This window comes from Symphodus melops (assembly GCF_947650265.1).
Source record: "Symphodus melops genome assembly, chromosome: 6".
Lineage (NCBI taxonomy): Eukaryota > Metazoa > Chordata > Actinopteri > Labriformes > Labridae > Symphodus > Symphodus melops.
This window is the reverse complement of record NC_136696.1, coordinates 17988568-18016089: the sequence shown is the minus strand read 5'-3', so window position 1 is coordinate 18016089 and position 27522 is coordinate 17988568. Positions and strand designations below refer to the sequence as shown.

The 27522-nt window shown below is 41.4% G+C and overlaps 2 protein-coding genes across 3 annotated transcripts in view; one reads left to right on the top strand and one right to left on the bottom strand.

Annotated features, from left to right (window-relative positions):
* Positions 1 to 1976: 1976 nt before the first annotated feature.
* klf13 (Kruppel like factor 13) lies at positions 1977 to 20226 on the top strand. Its single transcript, XM_079346076.1, has 2 exons — positions 1977 to 2821; positions 13818 to 20226. Exons 1-2 carry the CDS (start codon positions 2347 to 2349, stop codon positions 14132 to 14134), a joined length of 792 nt encoding a protein of 263 aa, XP_079202202.1. The 5' UTR covers positions 1977 to 2346; the 3' UTR covers positions 14135 to 20226.
* Positions 20227 to 24199: 3973 nt separating this feature from the next.
* otud7a (OTU deubiquitinase 7A) overlaps positions 24200 to 27522 on the bottom strand; it is a 38785-nt gene continuing 35462 nt past the window's right edge. For both annotated transcript variants that reach the window (XM_079345791.1, XM_079345790.1), the window contains one exon: positions 24200 to 27389. In XM_079345791.1, coding sequence (XP_079201917.1) covers positions 25836 to 27389 — 1554 coding nt within the window. In that variant the 3' untranslated portion in view covers positions 24200 to 25835. The remainder of the gene's footprint in view (positions 27390 to 27522) is intronic.

Sequence of the window (27522 nt, the reverse complement as noted above, 5' to 3'; positions counted from 1 at the left end):
CGTGTTACTTTTGGAGAGACTTGGTTGTATAAGCAGCAGCTGATTTCCTCACTGTCTCTTTTGGCCTTCTTGTGCTTGACACCCACTGGGAGTTGATAAACACTTGCAGTTTCCACACAGCTCTGGGAAATAACGCTGTGAAAGAGGAACTGTGCCCTCTTGACGTGCTCTTGTTTGAAAAGATTGTCAAAGCACAAAATGAAACACAAGAACACCCCGTTTTTGTGGTGAAAGAATATGTAAAATAATACAGCCAGATGGCCTTCTGAATACCGCATCGCCTTGCTCATCAAACACTGAGAACTTTCTAGTGTGGGCTTTTGTGCACCATGCTGAAAGTGTGCGTTCATTCTCACTGGGAGCCTCAGCTCCTGCAGAAAAGTAGGTAATTCTGTATTTGCACAGTGAGTTTATTTATCTTTAATGTACTGTTCTTCTTCTTCTTGTTAATTCAAACTTGACAATAAATAAATAAATATGAATCTTCAATGTAGCAGGGCATAATCAAAGAAAAAATAAAGTATGCATTACAGTAAACCATTTTGCTGTTTCTGAGACAAATGCAGCGATAAAACTTTTCTGATATAACCACAGGGGTTGATTTCAGTTCACAAGGTTAACAGGGCTATTCATGCTTGTCCTTGCTACTAATCAATATCATCAGCTGGTTTGTTTCCTGCTGGGACTTTGTAGCCTGTTATGACAAGTTATTTCCACACCCAGCTGGTTTCTATGCTTTAAAGTCATGAATTGAAAACTAATAAAAAGTTAACTTTTCACTGATTTACTTTCATGTGTGTGAATATACTCCAACACAGCAGCTGTAAAACTAGCATTGTGCTGTAAACAATTACAATGGTGTTACGTAAATTGAAGAAGACATTGGTGGTGGTGTCCGGCTGTGTTTCAGTTGGCTGAGGGTTGCTCAGAGGAGGTTTTGAGTTATGTTTAGAGTCATACAGAAAGCTGCCAGCTTGATAAAAAAGAAGTACCGAATGAGGATGTAACTTTGAGAATATTTCATTCGACATGGGCCCATGGGATACCAAACTGAATATATGTTTTTTTTTATTGTATGTTATACTTAGTTTTCAATAACATGATGGAAGTATGACATAACTTTTCCATTTTGGTCTTCTTATACTCATGTGTGCTTTGAAAATAATGAGGCATTACAAAACAAAACTGTTCACTGTGGTAAGACTGCAACACAGTGATGAGCTTGCACAGGAATTTAACCAAGTGTTATCATTTATAATGTGTCCTGTTTACACAATCTTTCTTTGACTAGTAATTAAATGCCTTTGAGAGGCTGTGATGGAGAAGAAGGACTGTGCCTGTGTGGAATCTCAGCAGGCTAAGCCAATAATTTGGCAGTTTGAAGCGTTTGAGCTCTCTGTCTACTGGCCGAGGACTTTTTGGCCAGAAGCCCTCGAATGTGCTGATCACTCCAAGAAGGTGACACAATAATGTTCAAAGTATCAGGGACGTGTGACTGATGATGAAGTGCAGCCTACATGGAGAAAAAGACAATCTTGCCTAGTAAAAGAGTTATTTTTGTAACACTTGAGGTTTATCATTTCCCCATTAAAGATTGGATTAGTGATTATGTTTTAATAAACACCTGTATTGGGGTTTTTTTGTAATTTATTTGTAAGCATATCTTTTCTTTATTTTACAAAATGAACTAGCCTATATTGTTGCTCATGCAGCAGGGCAGAATGCTGCAGAACACAATGTTCCGCCCCCTCCCCGTCCAGCCGCCTATATGCAATTTCTATAATCGCATGGAGCCAAGTCCTTCTAAAGGTCTTTGCTGTACATCATGTGTCGCATGTGAGACACATCATCTGAATGCATAGAGGCAACCTGTGGTAAAACTTCCAAGTAACTCGGCTTGTTGGGTGCATTAGAGGACACGCAGCACCCAATGAATAAGAGGCTGGTCTGACGATGCTGCCGAGCACTGCCGGTCGACACGCCCCCAGCATGGATACAACCAGCAGGAACAGGCGCTCAGGAGACACACTCACTATGCTGGAGAGTGTTTGGAGCCGAGATGGGAGTTAACACATCCAAGTTTGAAGAGGTCCTGTTACCAGCGCACTAAACAAAGACAGTTTCTTTTTTTTCCCCAATAGCCTCTTTCTGTGCGTCTGAGGGGGCTTGTCTGCGTTTTTATCCGAGGCGTTTCTCTCACAGGATGTTCATGATATTGGGAAGCCGGGTAAGATCATAAAGTCAGTTCTCTCAGATGAGAACCACCTCCTCCTCTCCTCGCACACAAAGGGAAACACGGAACAACTACTTTTTCCTCATACGCCATCATTTGATTTTCTTTTTTGAATGTCATTAAGGAGCAGAGGGGGCTGTTTCAAAGACAAAATGGATCACTTTGCTGCAGAGTGCCTTGTTTCAATGTCCAGTCGTGCAATTGTCCACGCGCCTAAAGGGAATAGGGAGATTAAACCAGAAATCCCGTCCTCCTCCAAGAACGGGGAGGAAATCAAAGAGCCTTTGGTGAAAGATAACTCGTCTCTTTTTGTTGTGGCGCGGATTCTGGCGGATTTTAACCAACAGACTCCTAACAATGTTGCCGAGCAGGCAAAAAAGGATGAGAGCATGCCGGACCTAACAGATGATGGAAACTCTGCCACACCTACCACAATCTCCGATCCTTCGCTCAAACAAAGAGGCAAAAGAACGCGAGGTCGAACTGAGCAGGAATCACCTCAGAAAAAGCACAAATGCCACTATTCAGGTTGTGAAAAAGTTTATGGAAAATCATCCCACCTCAAAGCCCACCTAAGGACACACACAGGTCAGTTTTATTGGATGCAAATGTTTATTGTTTGAAACATGACTTGTGTTGCCATCCAGAGATAAGATTTTTGTTTTTAAACTAAGAACATCGAGGAGAAGAAGTGCGGTTTCTTTCACGCATACATTGAAATAAAGATCTGAACAGAGGAGGGGGTGACTCCTGTGCCATCGAGTCATGTGTATAAGTATGCACTGCATTCTAAAAGGGATTATTTGGCATTTAAGGTCATATTTGGTGCAAAGTTTGTTTATTTGAATGATCTTCTAAGTTCTGTGAACTTTGAGAGATGTCCTTTTCCTTTAGGTGGAGGGAGGGAGTCGAAAATAGTGCCACTCCCACTTAAGTCCGTGAGCTTTGTCGCTGCTTTCCTCTCGCACCCCCCTCTCCTGCATTGGACTGTGTGTGGGCTTAAAGATAGACACTGCAGTGCAAGTGGAGAGCAAATTCCCACAGTATTGAGTAACAAAGATCTTTTTCCACGCATACAATAACATTAAGGATTTAAATCATTTTAAATCGTTCAACAACACCTTGAGTGTGCATCGCAGACTGATCGAAGTAATGCACTAACATTGACATGCAAAAAGTTTCGGCTACAAGATCCGTGTACCGTCACAATGCAGAGCGAAGCGCTTTCAAGCGCGCTCCAGATCAGCGGTGCGTTACGATTGTCTCTCTCGCCATACCTCCATGTTTGCTCTTTGCATTCCTCAGGATGGGCTACAAAAAGAGGAGGAAAAGATGTAGATCGACTCAAATTGGGGGGTTGATAAGAGCTGTGCAGTCCCCTGTCTGCCCAAAGCCCTTTGTTGTGATGTGCCACACCCCCGCTAGACGTACTGCCAGCTGATCTGGCCAGCAACAGACTCAGCTAGTTGAGCCTCGACTGAGGAGCCTCTCCTTCCTCTCTGCTCTGTAGACTGCAGCTCACAGCACCCCTCCCGCCTCTATCTTCCATTCTTCACATACACACACACAGCAGAAACAAAAACATATTTTTTCTGGATCACTCTAGAAACGTCTTGTGATATCTTCACTAACACATAGACCAACAGAAATATAGAAATGAAATTATTCATAAACGTTTTGCAGAAAACAGAACATGTGATTTCAGGGGACACAAATTGTTTGCTCAAAACATCCCTTATTTGTCTTTATTTCAATCTATGACACCTTCAAGAGTACATACTCGTAAGGCTTCCATAAGGTGTGCTCTGAATAAGATATTCTGGTTGTCATGTCTATGAAATACTATATTTGTTATAATTTAATTTTCCTTGTAGACAGAGAAGATGTCTTTATTAGTTTTCTCATGTTTAGTCCTTTGTCAGAAACCCTTATAAAGAGTTAAGTTCACACTTCCTTTTGTCTGACCAGCTACAGCTATTTGTTGACTGCAGGGTTTGTCATAAACAGTCTGAGAGACAAAGCCTAATATGTCCTTCATTCTCCACTATCATTATTCAAATAATCTCATAAAGGTAATTACATGTGTGCATACTGCAATGTGTATTTTGTGCAGAATTAATTTAGTCTATCAGCTGTACCTTTGTCTCTTTGTTTCTTTTTTTGGAATACACTCTGTTGTCTGACTTTGTGATTGGGCTGTGTCCTTTAATTTCTGATAATAAGGACAGTTTCTGATTATTTCATTGGTTAGTCATGGAATCTGAGTCATCTCAGTTCAGCTGCCTTGCCTCAGCCAAACTTTCAGCACAACCCTCAGAGAGCACACAGTGTGCTTCCCTCAGCCCTGACCATGTGTTTTTAGTGTGCACTATTATTGCTCCGTATTATCCTGCCTTAGTCTCTTTGCCTATTAAGCATTTCCTTGCCTGCCTTTCTGTTTGGATATGCTTTGGTGTCTGGCTCTATGATTGGTTTGTGTCCCATAAATTCCGATAAAAATGGCTCCTTCTGCTTATTTGATTGGATAGTCCCAGAATGTGGGTCATCTGAGTTTATCTCGGCTGCCTCAGCCAACCTTGCAGTGCTTTCATACAGCCAGACTCTTGCTGTGTGCTTCCCTTCAGCCCCTACTAGTAGAGTCAGGAGAGAATGGATTCCAGCCCAGTCAGTCCCAGCCAAACACCACTGTCTAATTGAGGGGGGAAACACTGTTATAGACACCAAACAAAGAGCCAGGGACACAGTGTCCTCACTTGACTTCTGTAACGCCCATGCGTCATCATCCCAGCTTTTGCAATCCCTGTGTGTGGGATTCTGCAGTGCAGAGGAGCTAAAACTATGTTGTATTTCTCATGCCATGTATGCAATATCAAACCTTTTAATAGTTTGATATGAAGTTCAACCAGTGTTCTTCCCCCATGAGAGGCATCAACATGTTTTTATGTGCCATTCAAGAGTCAATTGTGGGTAATTTAATTGTATAAATATATTTCAGCAATTAACCTTTATCTCTTAGAAAATGGGTGATGTTTAGTTTAATCCAGAATCAGAATAAAGTGTACTGTCTTTTGCAAACTTTGAAAACATTGCAAGGGTTAAATCTCATGAGTTTGTAAATAACCTTTGCCATAATGTTTGTTTGGTTCAATTTGTTTAGGTTTCATAATCTCTCTTGCTGCTGCTCCCTTATAAAAAAGGTGGATTTCAGTACAGACCCCATCGCATGTACTTTTAACAATTTTTATGACCAGATATCTAAATTAATGTATTTTTTTATTATTTTTACTGTTTTTATAGTGTGATTTTTGCCTGTACAGCACTTTGGTCAACCAAGGTTAATTTAAATGTACTATAGAAATAAACTTTGATTGATTGATAAATGCTCCAGACATCATTGGAATTTAACTCTGAAATGTAGGCCAACAATTTAATAACTAAAACATTCATCAATATGCAGAAAATACTTTGTTTACATTTATATATTATGTCTAGCTACTTCCGAAGTAGGCACCACCTCCTTTACATTCTTAGAGTGGACATTAAATTTAATGGAAACTCTAAACATTCCATGGATAAGGTGCATGTGGTACAGGTTAGGTTAGGACACTATATTTAAAGTATTTGTTTTAGGTATTTTTCACACAGTTGTTGGTGAAACATGGTGTAAGACACAAGGGTGTTGCAGAATACTTGCTGAATTGAAATAAGTTATACGGCATTGAGGCGGATGTTAAGGAATCTGCTATAGTTTTGACGAATCTCCTTTGTGGAAGGTGGGCTCTAATCAGACACATGATTTTTGGAAAATGCAGTCATGTAACACAGATGTGCAGATGAACAGTGTTCTAAATAAAAAAAGATGAAGGGCAGATAAGTTAAACTTTTTAAGTCTAACTCGGCATTCTTTTTTTGTATTTTTCATTCACTGTTTTTTTAACTCTTAGTCCTAAGTAGCATAACAGGCTTCAACAATGAAGACCCACTTTCTGAGAGGTTTCCGGTGTACGTAGAGTACATGGTGTTCTCTGGGAAGCCTCATTACTCTGCTCTGGTCATGTCATGCACACTGCCATATCCAAAGCAGAGATGGCCCCTGACAAGCTCATTATAAGTCATGTCTTCTTCAGAAAGAACAGCCTGGGCCTTCTGTGCCCCCCACAGCTGGGCCTCACAAAAGGCCATCTTGTCAGTGTGTGAGACCTATTTGAAAACCATTTAGAATCACAGGGAGGAACAGGGTCAATGTTTCTCAAAGACAAAGAGCCTAACAACATATTTTACAGTTGGTTTGAGGTTTTGTTCAGACCTCTTTTGTGTTCTGCTGGGGGTACCTCTCATACTAGGAGATGGTTGCAAATCCACGTCCTAAAAAATAACTGGCACCACCTGGCAGCACAGTTCATCCACCACAGAGACCTAGTTATTCATGCAAGCTTTCTAGTTTCAGCCAAATAACTGTGGTTAATGAAACTTAAAATTATCCCAAATTCCACATGGAAAAAGTAGCAGTAGTCACCTATTATATATACTGCTTCTCTGCCAGTGGTTTTATATTTGGCAGCACTGCAGCACAGAGTGCCCAGTGTTCCTGTGTGACTAGTGGCAGTGATGAGGTAGCAGGGCGGAGATGGGGTTTCCCTGCTCCTGCCTGAGCCTGACCTTGGCACAGCAAAGGATAAAGTTCTAATTGGGCACAAAAGGTCACTCCTGCCACATGGCAGAGTTTCCACCATCCCAATAACAATGACAATTTACATGTTAACCAAATTCTAGTAACACTGCAAATGTAATGTTTTAACCATGCTGTTGTTTTGTCTGTTGGAATAGTCCAATACTTTAATCTGGACTGAAATATCAATTAGTAACAATAACAATTAGTGGATGGCTTGCCAGGAAAAAGTATGAAAAGTCCACACAGGATGTTTGACTTTAGATCTCCTGATTCTCCTCTAGTCAAACATGAGTTCAGTTTTGTCTTTTATTCTAAAATAAGCCAACATCTAGTAGTTGCATTCTCAGTGGTCAAGCCTAATGACTTGTTATGATTATGATCCTTAGACCTTGCAATATTGTGTCACTATATGGTTAACATTTTTGAGCAACATGTCTGCAGCACTAATTCTCTTCAAGAACAGAACAGTGACAATCGTGAAAGATCTCAAGTCATCCATCAGGTTAAACAAATATATTTGATAACACATAAAGCCTAAACCAGACCAAGTATATTCTTATCATGCAGCCACTTACAAGCTAATATTATGGTTATCTATGAGGTGGCTGAAAACTAACAGCCTAGATTGCATAACCTCCTGTTTATTGCTACCAGTAGCTATATGTTTATGTTTCTAACTGGATATGACATGTGATATTTTTACCTGAAATTGTGGAACACATGGTACAACATAATACCAGCAAGCTTTCCATTTTGAGTGGGATAACATAGACAAATGTCCCCATTGTTGATATAGTATAAATTGTTATTAGCTTACTGAAACCATTCTAACTTTTCTAATAAGAAAAGTTAATAACACTCTAGACTGAGATGGTAATCGGTATAGGCTACACATGTAGCCTATACCACGTTTAATGTAACACGTTTAATGTTAGCATGTTAAGTTGTCATTGCAAACATGTTAGCATGCTAAATTTGATCCAGCAACATAGCTGTGGATCTGTTTTTGTAATTTCCTATTAAAAAAGTTTACGCTGTAAGAGCCATTTAAAAGAAGCTGTTCTAGATAAAACCTGAGAAGCCCATTTAAAGCAGGCAAAATGTGTTCAATCGTAACAAGGTATTAGATAAGCCTTCTGTATGCGCAGGATGTTTGTAAAACCAAAGTGGAGCGACCATCTTGTCTTTTCTAATCCTCTGATGCAGTGTTACTGTAGACATCTTCAAAGCATGTGTTGGTACACACATGCTGTGCATATGCTTTGCTACATATGTTAATGTAAATCTGACAGCAGGATGGGTCCTCCCTAATGTTGAAACAAATACTAGATTTAACTGTGATTAAGCAGCCAAGCATGTATGTTGAATATGGAAAGGCCCCTGTCAGGTAGTTCTTTGGCTGTCTGTCTTTCAGTGGCCCAAAGGCTCATGTATTCTTTAGTTAGCTCTAGAGTAGTTCTATAAAAGCTGCTCTGTCTATTCCCCACCTGCCCCTCTAACCCTGCTCCAGCTTGCAAAGCAAAATAGGTGCTCAAGCGTGTTGTGTTGCAAGGCAGAGCCACGGCCACGGCTTGAGGCGTGGTATTGATTACCCGTGTCAGGAAGAGAGGGATACAGACCTGTGGAACACTGTGCATATTTTCACCTCCACTGTTCGAAAACCACCAGCCACATCTTGCATGCAAGTAAGGGATCTACTGCACAAAGACAGAGAATATACAGTGCAGCAGGGTGGGGGTGGGGTTAGTTACCAGGATATTCACAGTCAATGCCCTCCATTGATGTAGGTCATTTATTCAGCTACATCTGCAGCTAATCTGATTAACGTTTGAAGGGCTGTGACCTCTGCAGCAGGGAACAACACCCCTGTCACCCGGCACTTACCGGGTCCCAACTGAGATGTGGACTCCGGTTTAGCTTGAATAAGAGAGAAATTGCTTAAAATTACTGTGGAGCTAATGTGAGAGGGAGTGTTTTGTCTCCAGCTTGGCTGTTTATGCTCCCTACGGTATGCAAGGTGTGTCCCCTCTCCCTGCATGATAAATCAGACTGTGGCAGACCATGACACACGGGTGTGGCTCTCAGAAACAAGACTATTTTGTGTGGTTTTTGAGGAAGAGGGGCATAACGATTTAATGTGAGACATGAACGTTTGTTTTTTTTCTCTCCTACATAACAGTATCAGGTACGTTATTGGACAGCTGGTGTGATCGGCTTGTTTCTTCTTTTATCTCAGTGTACTGAGGCCTCTCAGGATTTAGCTGGGCTAGGTCTTTTTTTGGCTCTGTTTTGTAAGCAGGTCTGTCTCATATGAGCTGTAGTGTCAAACTCCGTCAGTGAAATGAGCTGGCATTGTACTGCAAGTGAGAGTCGTGGCTGATGATCCCACCTGCTTTTTGCAGACCATCTCTTAACAGCCATTAACAGCTGCAGCTGTTTGTATGTTATTAGTTAACCAGACATTTAAAAGATAAGGAGACTGCCTGCAACACACAAAGGCTTCACAAGCACTCAAGGCCAAAACAGAGTGCCCACTCTCACTAATTGAACAAAATCTGATGATCTAGTCAATGCAGGGATAGCTTGCCTGCGTTGCCCTTAAAGAGTTAAGGGAGTGGAGTAATGTATGATGTGTGCAGGAATCACACACGGTCACACTAGACCCCTCTGCACATCTTTGGTGGAATGTCAATAGCTCTTTGCAGTTCAGACCAAGGGGAATGAGTTACGGTTAGTACACACAGCTTGTCAGATTGAAATGCATTACAGGAGTGCATCTCCTGCTAGGAGCTAGGCTACTACTATTGTTTAAAACCTGACCACTATAGGTCAACAAGGGATGGTATTCTGTTCAACAACAACATACCTCAAATGTGTCTTGTTTTCAGATATTTCTCGTGACAAGCCGAGGAGGCTAGTCCTCATCATTAACACCTGACCCACCCAACGGTTATTTATTGCTCAGGCACGGACGACTTATTCTAACACTGAATTGATCACATGCCAACCCTTTATGTCTGACGCCACTTTCAAAAATAGGAGCTCAAATGTGCTGGGTTCCCAATCTTAAGTATCATAATTAATAACTGAATAAGGGTATCATTTAATGTTTTAATGATTGTAAGCAACAACAAAGTCAGTAAAATGTTACAATCTGTACGGAAATCTGGCCATGTTTGAAGGCAAACATCAATTCATGCAGGAATTTGCTGAAATCTAATATTGCTTTGGGAGTGTTTCACAATACAACAGGAAATGTTTCTTCCTCACTTCATGTAACACTAGCTAAATGGTTGTATGCTAACATTATTAGTTGTCTTAATCAGGTTAATATGCTCTTTTATTTTGAATTTATCAAATTGTATTGATCTTCCCACCCTTAATGTGACATCAAAGGAAAATGGTTGCCATTGAGAATATACTGAAGAGAGCTTCATAGATAATGGATTTTCTTAGTAATTAGTCATCTTTCACATTTTGTTCATTTTTCTGTAGGCCCAAATAAACTATTTCTATGACCCAAGATGTGTTTCCAATAAAGCTGCGCCTTGTTTTCCTTTTTCAAACCACAGACCTTTGTTAGCCTTTGTTCTAATCTTTGCACAAGCGAAGTCTCTATATAATGCTCTGAGAACAATGGAAAATGGAGCAGCAGTAGTCTCAGTGTATATTTAGTGTATTTAACTCACATGTTAGTATTTATGTCATCTTGGAATGATGTAAGGTTGCGTGCACAGAGAGAGGCAGGGTATGCTTGGGTTCACTCTGATGAGGGCGGTCATTTTTGTATTATCTTAAATCCAATGAATGGTTGTCTGCCGGCTCCTGGTTGGTTACAGGTCATAGTCTGTTGTAAACATGAAACTAAATTACAAGATGGTGCTGAGCTCTACCACTTGAGCTAGTGGTGATACGCTCATTTCATGTTGCCAAGCAGACTGTGCTGCTGAAGTAAAGTACAGCTTTAACTTCAATAAGCTGTGGTCTGCTGTGTGACTTCAGGTTTACCTTTCATTCTCGGTCCTTGTACATTTCCATGCATTTTGATTTAGTTCTGAGCTCTGTAAACTATATTTCCTGTTCTGGTTCTCACTGCGCAAGCACAAGAACACAAGAACCCTCCTGACTCTGACGAGCTATTTACTCTAGCTCTCTCATGGAAGGCTGACATGCAGACTTCAACATTACACTGTGTGAATTTGGACCTTGCCTGAGGACACACTAGGAATGTTATCTACTCTTGCTTGAAATACTGAAAGCTGGAGCAGGTGACCAAGTTCCTGAGCTGCTGCTCACGTCAAAAAGGAGATTTGATCTGCCTTTGTCGACAGCATCTCTTACACCCGCGAGAGCAACTCAGATTACATTAACCATTCCTGCAGAAAGTGAGGAACCAAACTTCTTCAGAATGAATGAGAGAAGGATGGGTTAGAGGAGAAGAGATGAGCTGTTTATTTACTGACCCAGTGGCCCCAGAGAGAACAGTTATATAACAGGTGTACCTGTGACATAATCACATTTCCTTGGAGGGGGGACACTAGTGCTTAGTAGAGGTACAGTTTGTGAGCCTGATGTAACTCACTTACCGGGTAACTGGGTCACTGTGTTCGTTTGGGGAAAAGCTTCCCTCATTACACCCCCTGGCCCTTTGCAACTGACACATTCTGAGAAAGAAAAACCACACCCTTGATGTGGATGCTGCCAGAGATCGGAGAACCAATCGGTAAGGCCTGGCGTCATGAGCGGCACAGACCCCCTGCTGTGACAGAACTGGAGCTGGATGGGAATGAGAGTAGGGTATAAGAGAGTAGCTTGAAGCAGCCCTCTTCATACACTGTTATGCTGAATATCAGCTGCAGTGTCCTGCAATATCTCACGGAGGGACATTGTCCTACAATGCAGGGTGATAGCCCTTATCTTTCTTTCCACTCCAGATCAAAGTATTAATTCTCTAAACAACTGTTTGACTGGAACCATGGGAAAAACCCAAAATGATAAATAGAGCATTGTATTTCTTTATGGGGCTTTTAAAGCTGACATTATACCAATTTTAAGCCATTTTCATATTTTTGACCTGAATGCCAAAAGCCACAACAGAGCTCTAAATAATTTGCTGTGTCTCTGTGAGTTGCAGTTGGATACCTGATGCTTCCTCTATGACTGCATTACTGTATCAGGGCAGTAAGACTGGATATCTCAGCCTGGCTCTCTGATGTCTGGTTAAATATTAATGTTGTTGGATCCGTTACAATGGCTATTGAGCCTTAAGCAGCATGCACAGCTAAGCTGTACTTTTTAGCCATTAACTAATTTTAAGGGCCAGGATGCAGCACAGTTTTTTTTTTCCACTAGCTTCTATGATTTATGACATTTGCTTATCAGGGGTCTCTAATAATAATCAGGAGTCTATCAATAGGTGTAGTGTCATGAAAGCTAAACTGTGTCTTTTTATCCTGGGTGTAATCCAGGATGTAAACAGGTTCAGACAAACCCAGCCTTCTCATGTTCATAACTTGAACAACGTACAGAGCAAGTGATTTTTTGTTTTGTTTGTTTGTGTAAGAAGAACAGTGTGGATATATTTTGGAAAGAAAGTCTCTAGACTTGAATGCAAATGTCTCAATGTCAGTTACAGAATTTACTTACTCTGAGCCCTGTAGGGGCCCGCAGGAACAGTTGTGGGCAGGGCTTGGGCTGAGGTGAGGCGTCAGAGGCAGGAACACAGACTGGGCTGTCTAGACTTGCTCTGTCTGTCTGCATGTTTTGTAACCATTCAGTATATGGGGGGAGGGACACAGACTAGTAGTGCACTGGGTTCTTGTTTTTTGAGACTCACTGGCATCAGGTAGCGTGTGAGTGTTTGATGCTGAACGCCACTGTTTCCATTGTGTCCCTGAGGGAAGGCACAGAACAAAGAAAGCATTTCCTGGTCTTATGTTCTCATTTGTCATGCCACACAGAAACACTCACACATCTTATCATCTATTCCCCAAATCCTCTGCATATTACTCAAGTTGATTGATATTTCATATTCTCAGGTAAGAAACAAAGCTTTAAAGGAGTCAATCCTGCCCTTCTCTATAGCGCTGCAATGTCACGCTGGTAAAATTAGAAGCTGGATGTGGCTATTGTCAGGCAGAAACTCACTGAAATGGAAGTAAAATTGAATACAGTATTAGACATTGTGGCCGGCGGATGCAGAAAGCAGCGTTCAAGCTTCGTGCACACTGTTTCCACATCAGAATAGAAGGATACCACAAGATATATAGAACCATCTGGCTTTGAGTAGATTTGTGTCAAAGCCCACTTTTATTGCCTGATGGAAGGGGGAAGGGTGTAATTTTCCCATGTGCCGAGTCACAGATAGTTGCATGTTGGAAAATGGGCTGGGTAACCATTATGAGTGTGATTAGCATCTGGAGCAAAGATAATTAAGCTGCGTCTACTTCTCGTGCTCAGCCCACATTTTTCGATGATTTACCATAAGTACCATGGCTTGCTTACTCTATTCTTTCTGATTTTATTATACATTGTTTCAAAGATGTCTCAGGTTGTTATAATATTTATCCAATAAGACTCAACTTCTCTTTTACTTCTTCTCAAGCTGTACATTTCTTTTAAAACAACTTTATTTTTTCTCAGGATTTGTGTGTCTGACTTTGGTCATTTTGCAGCATGTGAAATGTATTGTATTTAAGTTGCAATACTTTTCTGTTGCTGCATTCGTTTTTGACTTTTGTACAGTATGTTGTTTGGATATTGCATAGTAGCCCCACTAAGACTAATGAAAATCAAGGGGTGCTGCTGTGTGTCCAACCTGCATGCCCTGCAGTAAGTAAAAGTTGTCTAAAATGAAGGGATATTGTTTGTACATGTTTGATGATCTTCTCACCGTCCCTTTGTGTGTTACAGGAGAACGGCCTTTCCCGTGTACCTGGCCTGACTGCAGTAAGAAGTTTGCCCGTTCCGATGAGCTGGCCCGCCACTATCGCACCCACACAGGAGAGAAGAAGTTTGGATGCCCGCTCTGTGACAAGCGCTTTATGCGAAGCGACCACCTGATGAAGCATGCTCGGCGCCACTCAGATTTTCAGCCAGGCATGCTGAAGAGGCCCCACGGCAGCAGTGGCGGCAGTATCAATCGTCCCAGCTCCCTCAGCGACTACAGCCGCTCGGACGCCTCCAGCCCCACCCTCAGCCCCACCCTCAGCCCCGCCAACTCGCCTTAAACTGAAACCCAGTCGCACTTTCTGCCCCTGACCTGGGAGGCCTGTGTTTTTGTCATAACACTTTTGTTGCACAGTTGTCAGCAGCCCTCCTCCCTTTGCTCTGCCTGCGCTTGCTGTGGTGTACCATACTGTACATAACTGCTTATTGTAGTGCAATTACTTGTGCGATCCTAAAAGAAGGTAATGCCTTTCCCAGATGGCAATATTTACATTCTGTACCATATGTCTGTATTTTTTTAGCTTCTGATCATGGCTAGTTGTCCAATGTATGTTTGCAGTCCACTAAACAAGGTTTAGAAGAAAAAAAACAGACACCCTGACAAGTCTTTAAAAATGGCTTTTTTTCTTTTTTTTTCTTCTTGTTTGAACGGGTGAGAAGGGGGACACACACACACACACACCTCAGGATTGAAGACAGTTGCTATTTCTGTAATACCACAGTACTTTAACAGTACTTACATTGACTGCACAATATACTCATCACTTTACTCGGAAATTCAACAAGGGGTTGAATTTTACACCCTTCTCAGGGATGGCCTTGTTAGCTTGAAGAAGAATGAACACGGAGGAGAGAAACATAAAGTACATATATAGCAGCCTTACGCTCAACACAATTTGCACTCTTTGTTTTTTTTGTTGGTTTTCACGTTTAAGGAAAGTCGATCTACATTCATACAGTCAGTCATACCCAGAATGCATATTTCATGTTCTACTTTGTGTTGTTTGGGTTCATGTGTTAAATAATTGCTGTTTAAGAAGCAGATCCCCAAAACTTGCACCTTTAGTAAGCAAAATACATTTGTTTCCCCCCTGCAAGCTGAAATATTCAGTTGCAGTAACACTGGGTTAAATATGTGTTTCATTAAACAGTGGTGCACAGTTTATACTGTATAAATCTACTTTGTGGGAGGATTGGGATCATATTGGGTAACAGTTTTTAAAATTACACTTATTCAAAGAATATTTAGACCCTTTAAAGAGACAGTCAAGTTTCAAAGCAGCTTTTCATGCTTTTAAAAAAAGCACTGACTCATCAGCTAGTATTTCACACAAAATACACAAAGGGACTATAGCTGAGACAACATTTATCCATCTCTGAAGCACATAGGAAAAAGTACCAAAGACAGATGTGAATGAAAGCTTTCTATTCAGTCTCATAAGCCGCCCTTTACAGAGGCCTGAGGCTGGTAGGTGGCAGTATCACAGGTAGAGCCAGACAGCCCGCTGACTTCCCTCCCTGTACTGTCTTTTGTGGCCTTCCTTGAGGAAACAGCTGCATCCCACACAAAGTCATTCACAGCCTGCAAGAGGAGTGCTAACATGCCATTCCCGGGGAGTCCTCCCTCCCCCGACAGGTTCTACCTGTCCTGTGAAAGATCAGCAGAGCTCAGAGCCAGCCGAATTGCATAAGGTTGCCTAACTTTGAGGTCAAATCTAGGCCAGAATGTTGAGCAGAGCTTGTGCTGTAGAACTGTATGAACAAAGCGTCTATCTGTGACAGACAGGCAAGACAGGAAAGCTCCTGATAAAAGAGGAGAGGTTTATCACGAGCCAAGCAGCACAGAGGAGGAGACACTTGGGCTCAGACTCCTTCATCTCCTTCTTTTTTCTTGCTCCAACTGTAGAAACTGTGAGCAGAAAAGTGGCTGTAATTAGCAGGTTGCTCCAACCTGTAGGGACAAAACAAGTGTGTAATCAACAATACTACCTAGGAAAAGGCTAGCAATGTGGGTGGTAATAACCTCAGTCCATCCGAAGCGCAGGGAAAAATAATTCTCGACTGAGAATCACATTTCACAATGCCAAGGAAAATGTAGCTCTAAAATCAAATCGATGTGCTTTTAACCAGCTGCTTTCAAACTTCTCTCTCGCAGCAAGGGGGGGCTTTTTAAACTGTTGTAAAAACATGTGAACCAAAACCAACATATCAGCAAAGTGCAGTGCTCACCAGCTTCATGTCATCCTGCCTGTGAAGCTCAGATGTCCCCGTGAGAAAACTCACTTGTGTTTTCTAGACACACATGCCTCAATAAGTCAGGCAAAAGGCACAGTAAACCTTTCATGGAAACAGGCACCGTTATCAAAACTGCTCCAGCCCCAATGGTTTGGGTTATGCCTACATTTAAACATACATTTTGTCAGAATGCTTCAGCACTGTGGCCGGAAATGGCTTCATGTACCCCTCCAAACTGTTGTCATCATGCTAGCTTCATAATACCAACAATTCGACCCACTCTTGCCTCTGCAGTCCTGTGCTTCACACTACATGCATGATAAGAACCTCTCCCTGGAAGCATTGAGGCTGTTTGAGGCGGTCTGGCAGGTGGAAAGTCATGAATGGCCGTCCTTGTCCCTCCTTCTACACAGCGGCCATCTCTCTTGAAAGCTGTGAAGAATCAGCTCTGTCACAAACATCCTCCAAAAAGAAAACATCCCTTATGTAGAATCCCATGCAGTAGTTTCCTTAAAGCTCCACAAGACGTTCAAATAGTTTCCAGGCTGCAGGATGACACTTTAAATGCCATCGATCAGCAGCGCTTAGTCGAGGAAGCACTAAGAGGGTTTTACATTGACCATGTTTGAATGAAAAAATAACTTCCTCAGATTGTTGTTGAGCAACTCTTCGTGGTGTTATTCATCACTTTTTTGTCAGTCAATTTTGGACTGTGGTTGAAACTTTCTTATAAGCTCATTAAGCGGGTTTCATTAATAACTTCTTAATCCATAATCTGCACATTTACCTCAGGGTCAACATCCGCAAAGCAGATACGGGACAGTTTGTGGACATAAATGAAACAGCAGTTCCTGCACAGACATGTCTGCCAGCCCCCTCTTCCCTTCCCCACCCATGGGGTTCCTGGGTGCTTAGTGTTCACTGCTGGTCAGTGTCCCACCACACTGGAAACACAGGAACACCTCCCCTGAAAGGCTCTTGCTTTGGTCTAGTAATGTCTTCTGCTATTAAGCACTGGGCACTGTGGATCTTTTTTCAGTGTAACGCCTCTTTTAACACTTAAACCTTTAGAGACAATAGAACTACAGTAGGCGAATGGAAACTCCTACCATCTGATAAGAAGCACACTGTGACCGTGTGTAAACAGCAGGCCAAAATATCAATCCCCCAGACTGCAGCAGTGACATAAAGGACTCCACAGGCAGTGTCCCATAACTTTTACTCTCACTGTACCAAAACTACTTGAAGAAGTCAACACAAAAGGCCATTGAACACCGTTTTATACATGTCCATTTTTACTGTACTTGCTTTTATTAACAATTGGTTATGAGCCTTTATGGAGAAAGGCCTTTTTTCATTGATTTTCCATTGTCTTCAGGTCATTTCAGGAACTCTTTGGACGCTATGACAGCATTATGGTTGACTGTTTTTGTCGGTCTGTGTAAAGGCGCCGTATTTAAAAAAAAAAACCCCTTTAATCAGAAACACTTAAAACTGTTGATGTCAGGATGCAGGCTATTCCAGTTGGCCTGTTTTCCAAAAAAAATCCTCCAAGTCAGAAAGATTATATTGGGGGTAGATGACAGGATAAGAAGAAAACTTTTGACCTCTTTGTATAACTTTTTCAGATGGTTTGATTCATTTTTCTTTATGATTTAGATTGTTTTTAAAGTTTTCCATAAACAATAGAGACCACAGCATTGTGAGTTAGCAATGTAGTCATGATTTTAAATATTGCTTTTTTTGTCTAATATGAAATGTTTGTATATTTTTTCTAAAATCATACCTCTGGAAATAATTTACTTTTGTTGTACCTTCATATCTTTTCACAACATCCATCATGTAGCTTATGTTTGCTTGATGAGTAGCACAAATTGGTGGTTTTTATTTGTCCCTACTTGAAGACATACTTTTTTTCTGTAAAAATAAAAAATACAAACAAAGAAAAAAAAACACTGGGCTACAATTTATATAATCATCCCGTGTTGTCAGGGTCTTCTCCACATCCTTGTAAATTCAAACAGTAATCTTTCCAGGAAATATTACAACCCTATTTTATATTATTTTATGTTACAAGTTTAATATTTAAACCATCCTTACTGAGTTTCACACGTTGTCTTAGTTTAAACCTTTTCTATGTGTGGAACGATGTCTGCTGTAAATTACTTCAAAACTCCATGTCAGCTTTTTAAAAATCCAATTTAATGAGTGTGATCTCAGAGAGATGACAGATTTCAACATCTGTTAAAAAAATTCTTTAAACAATGTAAATGCAAGGTTTGTACAAAATGCTAACAGTTACTTTCTTTTTTTTCTGCTAATTGTAAAAATACTTTAAAGTGAACTGATTGTTGCCTAGTGTGCAAAGAACTAACATTAGTCTTATTTTTTTTTTAAAAAAAGGAAAAAAAAAGGTTGGATTAATTATGAATATATCACTGATCCGACCGTCTCAACTGAAATCCAATAACTGATCTCATTGTACAAGCATGACAGATGGAATTATGTGCCAAAACTATAACGGAAACTTGGTTCAAACACCTACTATCAGACATTTAAACAACTTGTACAGTTTTATAACGTGTGACATCTTTTTTATGTAATGTATAGTAATATTTCTTTTTTGCTTTATGTAAACATTTTGATTGTGTAGTTCTGTTTTCATTGGTTCTTGTTATTTAATGTATTTTCTTCCTTTCTTTTCGCTGTACAATACTCAAGTAATGTATGATGGCTTAGTACAGGTATTTTTTGACATCTTAATGATAAAAAAAAAAAAAAAACACCCGACCATTCCAAAGGATTGAAAATTGAACTTGCTATAATTGTGCTGCTTACATCAACCTGATGCATTTTTGTAGTTAATGAATAGAAGTCTGTCTTGACTGTACAGTTTTTTATTTTTTTACACGTTGTGAGTTATGCACAAGGTACGTTTCTCATTGTCAGCTTTTCCTAGGTTTGATCTATCCTTTCTTTTTAGGCTCATTTTGGAGGCTAAGCCAATTCAAATCAACTACTTACAAACATGCAATATTTAATCATATAATAGAAACAATTTAAAAGTCAGGGGCATACAGAGCATGTTTTAGGCTTTTGAGGGTTTGTATATTGTTTGAGAAGAAGCCATGATAAGAGAGGTTGATTGAGAAGAAGCTTTTTCGCTCCACAGTGACAATTTGTTGCCAAAGGCTTTGAAGGGAAAGATGAATGTTGCAGTAAATCTTAAACTTGGTCAAGTTTGGGTTGTGATCGATGGATGTTGTGCTTGAAATGGACCTTTTTCTACATCTCAATAAGCGACTTTTGTTATTTTGTATAAGATAACTTGAATGAACAAAATCGTCATTTATCAAACGAGCAAACAAGTATCTTAGAGAGAAAAAAAAAAGAGAACAAAAATGTCTGAGTGAACATGCAGCATAGACTATATCTGTGTATCCTTTACTGACCAGGTGGTCTTGCTTGACTGAGCTGTCACTGTGCCGCGCTTTACTGTAGCATTGCACAATAACAGAAGGTTTCTCGCTCAAGCGTTGGGATTTTTTTTTTTTTTTTTTGCTCTTCAAGGATTTGTTTGTTTCGGTTAAAAGAATGACCTCCCTTTGATGACAGAGAGCCTCTCACCAGCTTCTTGGTTTGGTTTCCTGTACCTGTTTTGTCCTGTATTTACCTCCTAAGTGTAATGTTGCGCTCTTGATACCTCTGTGCGTTTCTCCTCTGCCCATCACCATCAGTTGCCTGTTGTAGTGACTCCATGGTGCTGCCCCCCACTCACAGCACCAGTATAATCTTATCTGTAAATAACTCTTGACTCAGCTCTGGCCAGTACATCCAATGACCTCACTCTAACCTTCAGGTTTCTTTTTTTCTCCCTCAGCAAACCAAAATCACTACATTCAAGTATTACAGTTGTACAGTTCCCTAGACTCTACATGCATTCAATGTGCTGGTCTTAGCCGCTCTGCTGTACCTTTTTATGGCATTATTTTTTACATGTTAGACAATATATTGTGACTATGTCCTATGCAAATATGAAAAATAACAGATTGTTGAAAAATGTATGTTGTCATAACTTGTATGCATGAAATAGTGAAGTTTACATTTGGAAATAAATTCATAAAATAAGCAGCTACAACTTGTAATGTGCTCCTTTTCTTGCTCTCAACATTGTAGATGCTAAATCAAAGTTACTTGTGTATGATGAAAGTAATCACAAAAGCAGCTTCCAGGAATTAAGTAAATGCTATTTGAAAGGTTAATCATTAAACTAGTGGTGCTTATTGGTGGATTTCATTCTGTCAAGGTAGCACTCAGCTACTGTAGCTGTTAAGGTAGCAACAGCAAAGCTGTACCTTTGCAGTTGTTATGCTAAGTTATTTCAAGCAGCTGGAAAGCTTAAAATACCTTTAAGGCAACTTTCCTAAGGTCACTTTTTCACCATCAATTTTCTAATCTAATTAAGTGCAAGCAAATGAATCCCATAGTGTTAGTGCTACTTTTAATTAATTGAATTGACACGATAAAGTAAGCTACACTATCAGTCACCATGAGCTAATCCAAAGCAAGTGAAGCTAGGGAGGCTGCCCAACTGAGCATACTGACCTGAACAAGTTTGTCTTTTAGTACTTATTAACTGTATCCATTTTAAAAGGAAGAATACGTTTCCCTTATTTAAAGTCCTTTTTTAATGTCAGGAAGTTCCCTGTTTGTAATGGTAAAGTTAAGTAATTATATGGGCTTAACATAGGAAACTGGTGGAGTGATATTTCTCATTTGCACACCCCTTTCGTAGAAGCCTGAAGTGTTTTTCAGTAATATTCTTGCAAAAGGAAGTACACCTTGTTCTCTCACTTCACCCATGCAAATATTTACAGTAACTGCTGGGGTATCAACAATGGGTGGGGCTCCAAAAGCTGGGGACTCCTTCCTGTCTTATTGTATTTCAGGATAAATAAAACTGACAACTTTTGTGTGAAGTTTCCTGCCTAAATCCAATGTAAGTGCAACTTGAGAAGAATGGATGATTCACTGCCCCCCCCCCCCCCCCCCCCCCCAATGCAAAGAGTGCTTTTGACTTTAAAAATACACTGTGCCAACATTGTCCAAGATTATTTTAAACTAAATGTATTTACTGAAAGAGATCACAGGTGTGCCCTTTCTGTTTACAGCAAATTGACATGATGTGGAGAGAAACAGGAAGGAAGAGAGAAATGAATGCATTCAAAATGGTTGATGATGAAACTGGTGTTCTCCCTGCTCAATCTGTACACCTGCTGTCTCCAGGCAAGTTGGAGATACCAGAACACCACGCTGCACCGACAAGCTGCCATTCCTGGCACCGTCACACATTTTGGTGTGCCATCACAGCCGGCGTGTTCCCAAAGCTTGTTTTTCGTGTTTGTGTGCATCATCAGAGAATTCTCAATAGTAAGCTTTGATGTGCTTATATTTAGCCTTTAGCCTTTTTTGTCTTTACACTTTGAATATGAACAGTGAGCATTTTTCATGGAAAAAAAAGCAGCTAAAAATAAAAATCCTCTGGTCTAGCAGCAGTAGAGTCTCACTATTGTCCCTCAGTAGACCACTTATTGAGCTAATTCACACATTTCACTGTTACAAGAAATACCACAGGCACTCTCTCTCTGGGCTGCACGTCTTTCAGTCACATGTTTATTCTCGAGATGACACATTTTTCCCTCTGTAGTAAGTTGCTGCAGATGCGGAGGAAACTATACAAACGCCACAGACAGGATGTGGGGGTGGAGAAGGTGTTTTCAGTTTGACTCTTTCATATTTTTTCATCACCCCTTTTCTTTGGATTATCAGCGATGGAGCATTATGTCTCCAGGTGAAGTTCCAAACTCAGAATAAACTCATCCAAGAGTTATTTTGAATGCATTTTTTGAGGGAAGGTACAGTCGAGCATGTGAGTGAGCCAGTCCTTGATTGGTGCACCCAACCTTAGACGCACTCAAAGTCTAGAGCGTGGGAGGCTTAGTGGGCTGGAAAGGGTCTCTACATCACTGATGTGTGTGGGCATCTCTGACTTTAAGACTCAGTGGAATTAATCCTCAGAAAATGAAGGGGAGGGAGATGTGGTCAGCAGCAGCAACAGTGGTCCTAATCACACAGAGGGCTGAGTGTGTGTATGTGAGTGTGTGTATGTCTGTCCCTCTTCCTCCATGCCAGGCCCCACAAGGCAGGCTGAAGGGCCATGTGATGCCACCCACTCTCGAGTGCAGTGCATGGCAGGGCTTGCGCTAGATCCTGCAGAGCGGGTGGGATGAGCTCAGATATTGGAGGCTGGCACTGGCTGAGAACAAGGCTTAGCTATTGGGGGGCGGGGGGTTGGCCTTACCACACACTGCAGCAGAGGCATCAAAGCAAGCAACAGCACTTTAAATACAGTCAGGTAGAATGGCTTAACTTGTTGATGAGTAGGTGCAGAAAGGATCTTTATTCATAATGCCTTTAGCCATGGATAAATCACCCTACGTTTTAATTTCACATCAAAATGAGACAACTGCTTATCATAATCAATATTCATGGACTATTGTGTTGCAATAATGCCTCTAATTGTGCGATGAAAGGGACAGATGCATCTGAAAGGGAAATAAATAGCATTTAAGAATTTGTGTATGTTGTTATTTTTTTCTGAGTCTGAATTTAAAAGTGTTTTGTTAATTTGACATCATGGAGCTGTTTGAGAGGATGAGAGGCCTGCCAAGCAGCGCCTGTTAGAGCTCTTTGTTGCTTTGAAAAGCAAAAGGGAGGTCCCTCATGCAAATTCAAAGGACATTCTGAGAAAAGGGGATCCAAGAAAGAGGACAATGCACTCTGTCCCATTCAGTACTTGTTATGGAAGACCCAGGAAACAAGGAAGCAGGATACATTGCTCTGGAAAAAAGGAGCCCTCATGTGCCATTGTGTGACTACATAGGACATCACGCGGAGATGTAATTCATCTTAACAAGTCATTCTATATAGCAGCACCACAGTGACCTGGAGCAGCCGTTTGAGAATTGAGCAGAACCCAGTGTTTTCTCGAGCAGTTCAGTCACAAGACTGTACACTCAGTCAGAAGTATGCAGTTCACCCACACATAACAGGCTGCTGTCCAGTAAGCAAACTTCCCCAACTCAGTCAGCAGCTACTGTACTGTAGGCTACTGTGCATTCTCATAAAAAAAAAGCAAGAGCTACTTTAAGTATTGATTCTTGAGTGACAAATATTTCATATTTCTATATTTCATATAGAAATCCTGAGATTGGAGCAATGTGGATTACAGTATTTTATTGGACGCCTATCAGCTTTTTACTTTCTAGAACCAAACTTGTCCATCCCTTCTTCTTGTTGAAATAAAGATTTGAAGATTTAACAGTTAAGTCACTCTCACACAGACATGATCAGAATGTTTTATAACCTCTGTAACCATATAATACTTTTTTTAGATATAGTTTTTAGATATAACAATGACAGTGACAAAGACATTTGCAGATTTTCTGAGGCTTATTTAGCTGCGTGGCGTTAATTCTCCTGCCAATGTAGGAATGTCTATGGAGGGAGACAGAAGAGTTACAGCTCTCAGTCTGGAATGCTGCACTACTTGGCTGTTCACTCCTGAGATTGTGAACTGTGACCTGAGAGCAACTTCGGTGCATTTCCCACCTCTTTCAGTTTGGTTTCACTGTTAAAAAGAAAAGCCAGAACCAGCACACGATTGACAAGCTTTTGTACTAAATAATGTTGAGTAAATGCAACCATTGTTGTTTCCTATTCTGAATTTAATTACACAACCAGCTTTGTCATCTAGTGAGGACGAAAGTCATTTCAGTTCATTTCATTTGGATCTGCAGTTTTAGCTTGGAGGCTCACTGTTTAGAGCAAAGTCTGTTTTCAAACTTAGAGTGTAGACTTTGACAAGCTGCAGACAAGCAAGTTATTTCAAAAACAGTCAGCTGCAATATGGGAATAGTGGGGCCCTTTTGGAGATGGTCCAACATTTGCAACACAAATTAATACACATATTTTAAACCTGTAGTGATTGAAACATACTTCATTTACTCATTGGAAGAAAAACAGATAAAAAAGGACACGGACACATCAGGTTTGTAACAATAAACTATTTTTTTTTTCATATTTACATCTGTACCTAATGTGCAAATTAATAATTTAAAGTAGTGTAAAACTCTTAAAGGAATACAAAATCATATCTTACAGTCCTAACATGGTGAGAGTCCATGAACTTGACTTGTCACATAGAAACGAGGAGGAGCAACACTGCAGTGTGTACAGGAGAAAGAGAGAGAGAGGGAGAGAGAGACAGACAGAGAAACAGAAGCAAACTTGGGAAGCAGTGGACATCCTTGGCCAGGACACACTTAGTTAAGGACAGCATGGTACATTGTCCAAGCATCACCAGAACAAACAGCAACACAAACACTGCATTGTTACAGTAGTCATGTCGAATGAGCAGTAAGCACTCGGAGGCCCGGGATTTTACAAACCCCACTGATTGGTTAAAGCACTGATGATCACAAAGGCTTGAGGTGCTCTTAGCAGCAGGTGCTTCGTTTGATGGCCTCTAGATATGAATGGACAGACAATCTCAGACTGGACTGGTGACACAAATACTGCAAGGTCACCACATAGTGCTAATAGCATGATTGCACATTGTGTTGTGTGTGCAAGAGAGGGAATGAGACACATAATCACACTTTGCACGAATATGCATCAGCCTGCTCTCACTACCCACAATTCTTCTAACACACTGACCGAATAGAGTAGTCAACAGGTGACTGAGAGAAACACACCATAAACACTGCATATTTGAGAAGCAATTCATCCTACGCACATTGTTTGGTGTTTGCCACGTAAAAACAGTTCAAAATTTGATTCTTTAAATGTTTTCAGAAGCCGGTTTGGCAGTGCTTGTGGTCTTTAGGAGGTTGGCAAAAATGTGAAAGGATTTCTTGTACAATATTTTGAGTCAAATTCTGACACGGCAATCATTTGCACTGTGGTTAAGAACAAAAGTACACTTAACAAATGAGCTTTACATTTCATCCTAATCCAACATTACAATCTATAATGCTTACACATTTGAGTTCCTGTAGTTCAGTTTTGTTTACAAAAGCACAAGGTGACAATCCTTTACAATTTACAAGACACAGGTAACCTACAGTAGATATATTATTGGTGCATAGACAAACTTGGGAGAGGGTGTAGCAAAAATCACCAATTTATTGCTTTAAAGTCTAATATTAATCCCCCGTTATTTTCTTTTGATTGCAAAACAACTACAAATTTTCCACAGAGATTTTGGAGAACCAAGAAGAGGTATTGCATTCAAACAGATTCAAAGAGCTAAAATGTTCCCTCCTGATGAGATGCAAATCTTTTGTACTCTGAAAAATAAATAACTTTTCCTCACATACACAAAGTTACATCACATAGAGATGACTTTTACTCTAAAACAAGTAAAAGACTAGAGATAGGGAGAAGGAAAATAAACAAAATAGCACATTTTCTGGCCAAAGCTGCTCACTGTTTCAAGTTCTGCTTCCCCCATCATAAAGTAATAGCCTTTACTAACAAGGGAAGGGTGACAGGAATACAAGAGCATTCTTCAACAAAATAGGAAAACATTTGCCACCATGTTATTGGAAATGCAGAGTGCAGATGGTGCAGTTCCCTCCAGTCTCCTGCGGCCTTGCTGACAAGTGGCTGAAGTGGCTGTGATGGCTATGCAGGCCTCTGCACTTTGCTCTCCCTCTCCCTGCGTTTCAGCTCCTCTCTGTAGCAGTAGGAGCAGTAGTTGTCTGTCTCTGGCCTGCCGTAGAAGGAGCAGTTCTCCCTCTTGCAGCGGCGCTGCTGAAAGCAGTACAAAGGGCTTCCAGAGCTCCGCCCTTTGGTTTTGTCTTGGTTGAGCCAGGTGTGAGACGAGTTGTCCTCATCAGCAAACTCCAGGCAGTCCTGAATGTCACCCGCATGGAATCCATTGGTGTAGGTGTGTGACTTGTGTTCTCCGGGCATGTTGTAGGATAGGGTCTCTAAGGTGTTAACAGTGCGGACCCCTGACAGACGAGCAGGGCTGTAACTCTGGGACGAGAGTGTGCGGTTCTGCTGGGGGTAGGTGGCGCATGTCTTTAGGGTGCCCACCACGGGCTTATTGTAGGGGTCGTCCTGGAAGATGGAGGATTGCATGTTGACATCTTGTAAGTGGATCACACTGTGCCTCTGAATGGGCGGTGTATGGCTGTAGTGGGCGGACACAGGAACGGGCCCAGGTCTCTTAGCACCAATACTGGGTGAAGAGTAAGGCGCAGGGGCTGGGGCTGGGTTGGAGACATGGTGGGAAACTGTTGGCGGGGTGAGAGGAGGGGCTGGAACAGAGACAGGGGGGGCTGCAGGAGTGGGACTGTTCCTGCCCTGCATCTTGAGTTGTGAGTTGTGGTTAAAGGTGTGGGTGTGATGGGGCAGGATCGGAGAGCAGCTCTCCGGAGGCGAGCTGTCCGATCTCTCCCTCTGGAAGACACTCTCATGCTCGGGCTTTTTTGCGGCTACTTCATTCGCAGCAGGGGGCTTCTTCTCAGCCTCCTTCCTCTTCTGCTCCTGCTCCTGGCTGAAGCGCTCCTGAGCGTTGGTCAGGTAGTAGCTAATCATCTCCTCGTGGAACTGGTGTCGATGGCTGGTGAGCAGGAGGCCTGCAAAGATGAACTTCCGCTCCCCCTGCATGGCGGCTCGCAGGATGTTGAGACTGAGCTTGACATCCGTGCTGTATTTCCAGTTTTCCAGGCTCTTGTCCCCTGAGACTCTCCCTACACTGTCTTGTCTCTCGGTGGGGGAGGAGCTGGAAGGTCTGTCTGTAGGGGAGGGACTAGTAGTCTTCTCAGAGGAGGTGGAACTGGCTGATTGGCCCGACTCCTCCTTGCTTCCCTTGGTTGTTTTAGAATCCTTCTTCTTTGTTTTTTCCCCTCCGTTCTCCCCGTTACGACCTGAGCCAGAGTTGGATTTGTTCATTTTGCCGTGCACAAGGCCACCCAGACCTCCCATGTTCTTCTTCAGCTTGATTCCCAAGGTTTTGCTAAAGCTACCCAGTTTGTTGGCTACAGAATCAGCCCGGCTTTTGTCTTTGTCCTTGCGCTGCTTCTCCTTGTCCTTCTCTTTGCTGGGCTTGCCGTTGTTGACGTTGGAGTTGCTGCCCACAGACTCGCGGTCAGAGTCTATGGACTCAGCTAGAGACTGGACATCCTCACCTGCAGAGGCTGTGGGAGACTCTGGCTGAGCCAAGGGAGCCTGAAAAGAGACACACAAACACATGCAGCTATGAAGAAAACACAGAACATACCAACCAAACAATTTAGTGGAAGGAATAATAATCCCCCAAAAAGTTAATGAATGAAGGGCTTTAAAATACTCAATATATTCA

Coding starts and splice junctions, on each gene's coding strand:
- klf13 (XM_079346076.1), top strand. CDS start 2,347: ATGTCATTAAGGAGCAGAGGGGGCTGTTTCAAAGACAAAATGGATCAC. Junction 2,822..13,817: donor CCACCTAAGGACACACACAG/GTCAGTTTTATT, acceptor TGTGTGTTACAG/GAGAACGGCCTTTCCCGTGT.